The sequence below is a fragment of the Cyprinodon variegatus genome, unplaced genomic scaffold (genome assembly GCF_000732505.1).
Source record: "Cyprinodon variegatus isolate N-32 unplaced genomic scaffold, C_variegatus-1.0 Scaffold223, whole genome shotgun sequence".
Taxonomy (NCBI): Eukaryota; Metazoa; Chordata; class Actinopteri; order Cyprinodontiformes; family Cyprinodontidae; genus Cyprinodon; species Cyprinodon variegatus.
This window is the reverse complement of record NW_015150676.1, coordinates 583,883-593,832: the sequence shown is the minus strand read 5'-3', so window position 1 is coordinate 593,832 and position 9,950 is coordinate 583,883. Positions and strand designations below refer to the sequence as shown.

The 9,950-nt window shown below is 37.9% G+C and overlaps 1 protein-coding gene across 9 annotated transcripts in view; it reads left to right on the top strand.

Annotated features, from left to right (window-relative positions):
• Nucleotides 1–9,950, top strand: part of LOC107088586 (teneurin-3) — a 471,923-nt gene that overhangs the window by 113,307 nt on the left and 348,666 nt on the right. For all 9 annotated transcript variants that reach the window (XM_015380867.1, XM_015380866.1, XM_015380861.1 and 6 more), the window contains one exon: nt 1,316–1,603. In XM_015380867.1, coding sequence (XP_015236353.1) covers nt 1,316–1,603 — 288 coding nt within the window. The remainder of the gene's footprint in view (nt 1–1,315; nt 1,604–9,950) is intronic.

Genomic DNA, 9,950 nt, shown 5'->3' with positions numbered 1-9,950 from the left:
ACCTGAGCCACTCTAACTATAAGCTTTATCAAAAAGGAAAGTTTTAAGCCTCGCCTTAAAATTGAAAACTATCATATCAGCAACTCAAACTGGTTTATTTAAAAAGTGTCATTTTACAACACATTTCACCTCAAGGCACTTTAGAGACCATTTAGTCAATTACACAGAGAAATTGGTTGAAAATGTTCTGTTTAAGGAAAAGCAGCTGATTGCATCTAGTCACTAACTTAGCTGGACTCACTCCTCCTGGATGAGCATGTAGAGACGGCTACAAAAGCACTTTAAGCCATTACATGTTTTTCTTTACCACAGTAATTTCTCACAAAGGCAGAGTGTTTATGTGCTCAGATCATTCAGTTCAGGTCCATCGCTTCATAGATCGGAGATGTGAAGACCTGACAGATCTGTGCTCACCACTAAACAGCTCCAGTGAACATTTTGAACCTTATATGTGAGGCCTAGAAAAATGGGTCGTGTTGCAACATTTTTACTGAAGCGCTTTGTAGCTTCAACAAAGCCTCGTCCGGCCATCAATAGACACATCCATGAATGGAGGCTTTGAATGCCACTGGTATCAATCTAGGCTATGCATTCTATGTCATTTTTATCTAACTAGACTCGACAACTGTTATACATTGTAGTTCTTTATTGAATTAGCTTTGGATTTAAATATTCAGCGGTAGCATTAGATAAAAGCCGCTCCATGTGGTGCTTGATTTGAGAGAGTTGGTCTTAAAAAGTCCTTGGAAAGTTCTTGTATTTGTGTATATTACCAAGGCGTGGGACGCCTTTATCTACTTTGATTTAAAAAGCAGACATTCTTTCAATGATTGTAATGATTTATCATCAGATTATCTTTGAAGACAAGCTTTATTTTTAAGTTTGGTCACTCTATGTAGAGGAGGAATTGCATCACTTTACATTTTAAAGTACCTTGAAATTCCAAAAAAGTAAAAAAAAAAAACAATCCGCTGGACTTTGTTTCCAAATTTGAACGTGTTTCTCTTCCCATTCAGGAAGCTTTTTAGATTAAAAAAGTCAGAAATAGTGTTGAGTTTGATGCTTTATTACAGTAGCCCAACAAAGCCTTGTTTTTGTTTAGAAAACATGCAGATTGAACCAGACGAACGGATCCACCCCTTTGGAATGGGGGTCGTTTGGTTCGGTTATTAGCCTGCAATGCCCCATACCTGTCTATGTCTCTGGAAGGGGGGTCGTGTTAAACTTCAAATTAAAATATTTCATGTATTCCATCTTAAAAAGGCAGTCATTTGTTTTCATGTGTCCATATTCCCCCCCTCTGTGTCTGTTATAGGCCAGCATTTCAGTCTTCGTCAGCTGGGGATATGTGAGCCCCCTCCACGCCGCGGCCTCCCCTTCTGCTCCGACATTGGCCTTCCCCATCATGGATTTTCAGTGGGCACGGCACAGGAGGTGAACTCGGAGAGCCAGGCGGTGATGTCACCGGAGCGCGCCATGCGGCTGTGGGGCCGTGGAGGTCTGGGTAAAACGTCAGGGAGGAGTTCCTGCTTGTCCAGCCGCTCCAACTCGGTGCTGACTCTGACTGACACGGAGCATGAGAACAAGTCGGACAGCGACAACGGTAGGACCTGGGATCGTCTGTTTAGAGTCATATATATTTCCTTCTTTCAGGCTTCCCACTTCCCGCTACGAAAAGAATACAGTTTGATAGATGTGGGGGAGATTTCTGCCCCCTCAGTGGTTTTGTTCACACTTATCAATGTTTACCATCATCAAAGAGATGTTCCTGTCATGTCAGCAAAGGCAACTTCAGTAAATGCAAAATCCACTTTTTACATTGTTTAATAAGTGAAACAAATAACCAAACCACCCCAAGTGGGAAATTGTCCCCTAAGCCTAATAACTGGCTGTCCCCCCCTGACAGAGACAGCTGTTATTTAGTGTTTGGGAAACCTGGCAATCAGGGCGTCTCTCTCTCCTCTTTCCATCCGTTATCTTGCTTCAGCCACATTGGAGGGTTTTCAAGCATGAACGACGTGTTTAGGGTGATGTCACGGCTTCCCAATTAGATTTAAGTCTAACCTTGAACTCGGACGCTCCTAAATCTTCATTTTTTAGCCATCCAGAGGTGAACTCTCCAAAGTGCTTCTAATCATTGCCTGCTGCATAACCCCACATTTATCAAAGACCACAAGCTGATGGGAAGACATTCTCCTTCAGAACGCAGCCTGAGACGGGCCCTTGTGTTTCTGTATGGGCAGAAGAGCTTTTCCCCTTTTTTATCATTATTCTTATTAGTTTCTGGTCTATTGCAAACAGAAAAAACAACAAGAAATTTAAAATATATATATATATATGTGCTGCCTTCAGGCTACCAACGAGCAACATTTAGAAGATATAATAGGGAAGTCTAAATATCCTAAATTATAGAATAACTACAGATACCTTCGCAGAAAGTTTGCATGTGATCAAATGTGCAGAAATCCCAGCCCTATGCACCAAACATTTAAAACAAAGATTAGAAAGAGTGGAAAATATTCACTGTAGATGGATGGGACTGGAGAAAGTTGGAAATCTAACCTAATTATTTCTAAGTTTTCAGCCTTCTTTAGCCTACTTCATGTTGACATGCAGGTTCTATTCTAAAGATCTGTTAGATCAGCAAGTCTTCTGGGATGACAAACCGAACCAAAGACACAGGAAATGAATCAGAGGTAATTCATGTTTGAAAAAAAAGGGTGATTCTGTTTTGACAACACACAGCTAGTTTGGACAGCTGTAATATAGAAAATAAACATTTGAATTTATGAATTTATGAACATTTTCTAGAATCAAAACCTTTTTCATGGCTTAAGATGGTTTCATAGCTCTGACAATCAGATTGATTGATTGATTGATTGACTTTATTGATCTCACAGGGGAGAAATTAACTTGTTCCTTTAGCTCAAAGAGTCAAAGTAGAAGAAGAAGGTACCAAAGGAAGAAAAGGTGCATGGGGTAAATACAGTATATGCAGTGCATACACATATGACAGCTTTTTTATATTTATTTTTTTCATGGTAGAATCATTATACAGGGTGTTTACATGGGTATTCATACGGGTATTAGGGTATTAAATAGTCATTTGCACATTATAAAATGCACAAGTTATTGCCTTTGTAGTGTGGCATTGTAGAGTCTGGTTGCAGGAGGGATCAATGTTTTTTTTTTGCTACCACAAAATATATATATATAAATTATATATATATATATATATATATATACATATATATATATTTCCTGTTCACATGGTGAAGATGTCACATTAAAAATCCAATTTTCCAACATGTTTTTTATTTAAAAGCAGGAGAAAAAGTGAGACTGGTGGTGAGAACCAGGGTGGTGGCTGCTTTTCAGAGCGCATTTCAAAATACTGTGCTTAGGATTTAATTAATGGCTACAAAGCTGCCTGCATGCGGTCTTACTTTTATATGTTTATGATCCATGGGGTTTGGATGGGGGGGTGGGGGGTCCATTTTTGCTCATATACATTTATGTTTAAAAAGCATATTAGCCAATTCTCCTGGTAGGTTTGTCTTACAGGTGTTCTCTGGGAAGAGTTTCTTACACACACCAGCAGACACACACATGAACTGAAATACAGTGTTTTCATTAAACTCAGCAAACACACACACACGTTTTCATTAAAAGATGGCACGCTGTAATTAACAGCCAGATAAACTGCTGAGTCCTTGTCTTTAGTTATATTAAGTTCGATCATGTTTTTATTAAATGACATGATGCCGTGGATGTCAGTGCTCTGGAGGAAACGCTCCGTATCTCTAAAAATGAGTAGTCGTCAACTTTTCCAAGGCTAATTGACTTTTTAAAGAGCAGCTGTGTGTGTCTGTTTTTGTGTATCCTTTAGTTTAAAATGCTGCAGGAAGTTAGCTTGTGTACGGGCTGCTGATTGTAGGGAGCATGCATGAAGGTGAGGTGGCTCAGATGTTTGATCCTTAGCCGTGTTGGTGAGGACACCGATGGCCTGAGACGCTGCAGGACCGTCTGGCTTCTGAACCGAGGAACACATCCACATATTTATCTAATTAATGATGGAAGTCATGCATCATGCGAGGTTGCAGGCAGTTTTCATAAAACTGCATTATTCAGCTTATACAACATGTAAATATTTAACACAAGTTAATAAATTTTTAAAGCACAGAGAGAGAAGTGTAAGAGAGACACCACTGTGAGTTATTCAGTCAGATTGTACCTGACGCTACCTGATCCGTCCCGGAAGCACGATCCGTCCTGCGCATGCCAAAAGAGAATAACTTCCGGGTAGGCAATGCTTTGTTTTTCTTGCTTTTTTATTCTTTTTCCAGCGGGAGGCTTCCTTTTTAATAATTTTGCAGAAATATTGCATATTTGCATAAATATTTTATTTTATAAAAACAAAATAAAGCAATACACTTAAATAGCCTATAATAGCCTAATAATAGAAAAGTCTTTAATGTTTTCTATACAATGTAGTTTAGCATTCTTTAATGTTTTACTATATAAAATAAGTATTTTCAGTACCGTTATTACGTAGTTTTTCAGCGATCGGATCTTACTAATCTGTTCGCGAAGGATGGGTTGTGCTTCCCGAACTGATCGGGATGTGCCAGTACCCATTAACTGGAGTCTGAAGTTGTATCTTGGTACTATGGTGGCCAGGGAGTCCAAATGTGCTGCAAATACATAAACATGCTGCACATATAAGTGTTAAAAATTAAATTGAGGGCAGAATGCACAGAAAAAAGATTAACACATGAGAGAACTGCAGGAAAAACACTGAGTTTAATCACAAAAGATAGAAACACAAAGTGCTTGCACATTGAAAAAAAACAAACGTGCTGCAAACACATAAAGACATGAAAACAATGATTAGAGCCGTTCAGAGTTAAAAAAAGAGGCTTAAAGGGAAACTTTACTTTTCGTTCTTTCCTGCATTCTGTTCCTTTTTTCCCCTCATAGTCTGATCCTAGATCAGTGTTTTCAGTCCGTTTATTTTAGTACGTTTTAGTACGTTTGCACTTGGTTTTTTAATTTTCTGTCTTATATTTTGTGATTGCCTCATTGTTTGTTTGCAATGCTTACTGTATTTGCAGTATTTGCACCCCTTGGCATAAATATGGTCCAGTTTTTTATCTGTTAGAAAGAGGTCAAAAGGTAGCTTGGTTTTCATTGTTTTATTCTTATGACTCTAATGGGAAGAAACAGAATCCAGCTGATGTAAGGGTTACAATTGGTGCATGGCCATTTTTGGTGTTCGTGAAGCATTTTCCCTTCATTGTACTGCACCACATTCAGCATCAAACACCTGCAGCACTAGTTCAGCTCGCATGCTGTCAGCAGGGTCCTGTTTAGCATCTTAAAGTGCAACTCTAACTCTGCCTTAGTGATGTCAGCTCTGCTACTGATGACTCACATTCTAATTTTACACTTTACAGTGTAAAATAACTTTTTACATTTTACAGCATATATTAATGTAACATACTGCTTGGCCAAAAATGATATGAGGCTCCATTCATTAGTCTATAAAGCTTTCTTGTTAACAACCATATTTATGCATCGCTCTACGACAGTAGAAAGGCTTTAGTAAGATTTTCTCTGAAAGTAGAAAAGATGTTCCAGTAAATTTTTACTCATAAAATAAGTTCTGAGTTTAGGGTTGTTTCTTTATGCCTTCCTTAAAAGTTCACTTGAAGATTTCTTTTTTTTTTTTTTATTATTCGTCATTTCTACGGTTGCCATTTCCGTAGCACAGTTTTTTTTTTTTAAACCAGGATAAACTTCAATATGAAGGAACAAAATGCTAGTGAAGATTCTCAGTCATCCAGGTCAAAGTCATTCCAAAAAGTAAAAAAAAAAAAAATCCACTGGAATTAGTTCCAAGTTTTTAAGACGTTTGGCTTCCCATCCAGGAAGCGTTTTCAATTCAAAATGTCCGAAATAGTGTTGACTTTGCGGTTTTATAGAGTGGACCAAAAACAAAGCCTTCTTATTGTTTTGAAAACATGCAAACTGAAAGGTGTGGACCCGTTGGTCTGTTTCAATATGCACGTTTTCTAAGCCTATGTTTGTTTTGAGACTCAGATATTAAGACTACAAAGATTTCAAATAATAAGCAAAAGCTTTAGATTAAAAAAGGAAAATTTGTTGATATGGTTCCCATGATGATAACTGCTCCTCATGTGTCATCAGTGTGCAAAGCTTTATGAAAGGACAGTTTACTACTAGTAATAAAATGTGGGTTTGATACTGATGTTTGTAATCTAGTCCATCCCGTTGAAGCTTTTCTCTTTAAAAGAATCAGTCATCTATCTGTGGGTTTAACGTCTGGTTAAAAGTAAAGGCCTGCTTAGGTCGATCCTGATAAAGGCAGCCACTGGCAAAATGGAGGGAAGACAACACAATCCTATATTGCTGGGGCAGGAGTTAAGCTGGGTTTGCAAATGAAGGTGATGCTTGTCTTTACTTCAGACTTCTCCCCCTAAGAAGCCGTTCTCTTTTTATTTCGAAGGCTGTTCCTGAAAGGAATATCGCCCACTTATGCAGTTTTGTGTGACTCCAGTTTATCATCAATACAGTCTGAGATATATCAAATGTAATCAGTGCACAAGAGCCCGAAAGTGCAATACGGCTGAAAAGAAGTGCTCAAACAACTCTCAAGTTTATAAAATAGTAAGTAAGAGCTGTGTTTATATCAAGTCACTGTCATCTGGGCTGCTTTGGTCATTCAAACAGGGAAATACACTCAAAAAGAAAGAAAATCCTTATTTTAGGGCAACAACCATCTGTACAATTCTGAGTTTAGAACTTTAGTGTCACTGTACAAGTTTTATTTCCTTCATTTGTCAAGTTAATGTGGAAGTGGTGTTAACTCTTTCTTTAGCCCCTAGTGTATCTCAGTGGAGGAGTTTGTCATCAAATCAGTGGTTTTGACATTAAATGGGAGATTTGGCATTGAACACTGAAAATTCAAACATTGATAATCCAAAACTGTCTAAAAAAGGCAGAAAATTATGATGATTCTGTCCTTTTCAGCTACAGATATTTTTCAGGGAGAGAGATTGTTTTTTAAGCTAAAAAGGCCAGAATCATCATAAATTTTGACTTGTTTAAGAGGAAAATTGGAATTTTTTAGTGTTTGCCTTTTCAATGTATACATTTTCAGTGTTTATAATTCAATGCCAAATCTAGTTTTTAATGTCTAATTTAATGCTGTCAATGATTTAGCTTCAAACATATTATTTTCCAGAGACAGAAACAGTCTGAGTTCCAAACAGTCTCTCTTAGAAGCAAAGATTTCTGACATTTCACTGCCTGCTGCTAACTGGCTTCTAACATCTTTAGACTTTTATAGAAAATAGATAAGAAGCATTGCTGTCATTGCACAGAGGCTATAATGTTATTTATTTTGGCAGCATCTCTTTAGAAGATTTTATCAGTAAAACTCAACATTTAAAGAAGAATGGGGTTTTTTGTTGCTGTTTTTTTGTCCTGAATTTCACAACAAAAATACTAAAGTTAACAGAATTTTTCAAAGGTATGGGAACCAATAAATCCTCCAGTGATGGAAAGATCACAGCCATCTTGGCTCTCTGTGCTGACTTTATATTTGTACGCTGACTAATAGAATTATTATATTATATTTAACTCTTGGTTTAATTACAGCATAGATCTTAGAAAATAGATCCAAAATTTGCCTTTCCCCTCTATTGTATTCTGTTGTATTCTATGTTATTCTAATTTATCCTATTATAATCTATTTTATTTGATTCTGTTTTATTCTTTTTTATACGACTCTGTTCTATTCTATTTTATTCAATTCTATTATATTCTACTGTATTTTATTCTACGGTATTCTATTCTATTTTATTTGATTCTATTCTATTTTATTAGATTCTATTTTATACTATTCTATTCTATTGTATGTTATTATTTTCTATTGTATTTTATTATTTTCTGTTCTATTTTATTTTATTCTATTCTATTGTATTTCATTCTATTCTATTCTACTGTGTTGTATTTTATTCTATTTTATTTGATTCTATTTTATTCTATTCTATCATATAGAATAATGCCAAATGGGGTGCTTCCACCTCACAGGCTTAGAGGGAAGCCTCTGCTCCCAATATTCAGTGCAGTTCAGCTTTTTCTAAAGCACCAGAAGTCATCTCTGACCCCCGGGTCTAATGTCAGATAAAACAGAAAACAATGGCGATCCTTAGCGACCGGGCATTGAACTACCAACCTTGTCAGCAGGGAGGAGCTGCTCTCTGTGTGATAGAGAGGAGCTGTGAGGTCAGGGCCTCTCTGTGAAACAAAGCCACCTTTAACTGTGGATCTGTAACTTCAGAGATCCTGGAGGTTCTGAGGTTTTATAAGAGGAAAGCTGAGGCCGAGCCCTCTGGTGTTTCATCAGCGTTTGTTCGGAAGAAGGCTGGAGACTAAACAGCAGAGCAAAGGGAGAAGGTGAAGTGGGGAGAGACAAAGATCAGAGCGGTGGGGAGATGTAACGATAGCAAAGGGGAAAGGAGAAAGTTGAGAATAAAGGAAGGATGGAAAGGAGAGAAGCCTCTCTGTGTTGTTTGTTCTCCTGAGAGGAAATATTAGACCGCAGACGTCTGTCTGGCTCCCCAGTGGACACACACTCTAACATCCAGCCAGATTAACGCTTTTATGGTGTCTGAACCCATGGGTGCTGGGTTGGCACTCGCCCAGTTACTTGATACCGATGATGTCAACTGGAGGACACAAACGTTCACTGATACAGGTGCGTCTCTCTTCTAATACACAGGATCTGACAGCTTCACCGAGCAGTGAGCCATCAGAGGAAGATGGGAAAAAAGGACTAATTTAAAGCAAACTGACGTCTGTGGAAGCGGAAGATGAGATAAAACTGTGCAGACAGTGGAAGAACTCTTGTCTTTGCTAACCAGATTACTACGTGTCAACAAAACCCTTAATCCATTTGGCATCTCTAAGCCGCTTAACACTATAACCTCAACTCTTATACACAAACACACACACACATACACAGCCTTTCATATGCCTTGCTTAGATTAAGTCCTGTCAATGAATATGGAGGGCATATGTTTGAGAGCATAGTTTGTCATACTATTCTAAGATTAATATGAAATTATTTTATGAATTTTATCAATTTTCTTCTGTTTCTCTAATGGTTGTTATAATTACTTTGCTAATTCTTCTTCCCTATCATCCTTGTTGTTTTCATATAGAGAGTAGATCCTTTATCTTTAGGTTTAATCATCAAGCTGTCATGTTTGAGACAGAGAAAAAAGATCAAATCCAGACTTTTATCAGAATCAGTTGCTCATAGATTTCAGCCTTTTACTGAAAACAGTTCATTAGACTGAAAATCTGCAAGGATTAAATAGCAGACAATAGCGATGATGATGAATGAAGTTTTATTTAATCCAGGGAGGATATATGGTGTAGCAACCCTCTGTGTGAGTTATTATGGCTGTCTGTGTGACCCCTTCATGAAGGAGCAACCAGAAGGACCAAACTGGGTGCCATCATTCTGTAACTGGCTTTATTCAGAAAACGGTCTTTCCCTGTAATATTTCTCCTCAGGTTGAGCTTCAGGTCCAGGTTGAGGTTCAGGTTGAGATTCAGGTTTTGCTGAGGTCCAGGTTGAAGTTGAGCTTGAACTTCAGGTCCAGGTTGATGTTCAGGTCCAGGTTGAGATTAATGTTGAGCTTCAGGTTCAGGTTGAGGTTCCTGTTGAGGTTGAGTTTCAGGTTTGGATTGAGGCTGAGGTCCAAGTTGAGGTTGAGATTCATGTCCAGGTTGATGTTCAGGTCCAGGTTGAGATTAATGTTGAGCTTCAGGTTCAGGTTAATGTTAAGGTTGAAGCTGAAGTTGAGCTTCAGGTACAGGTTGAAGTTCATGTTGAGGTTGAGATTCAGGTTTGG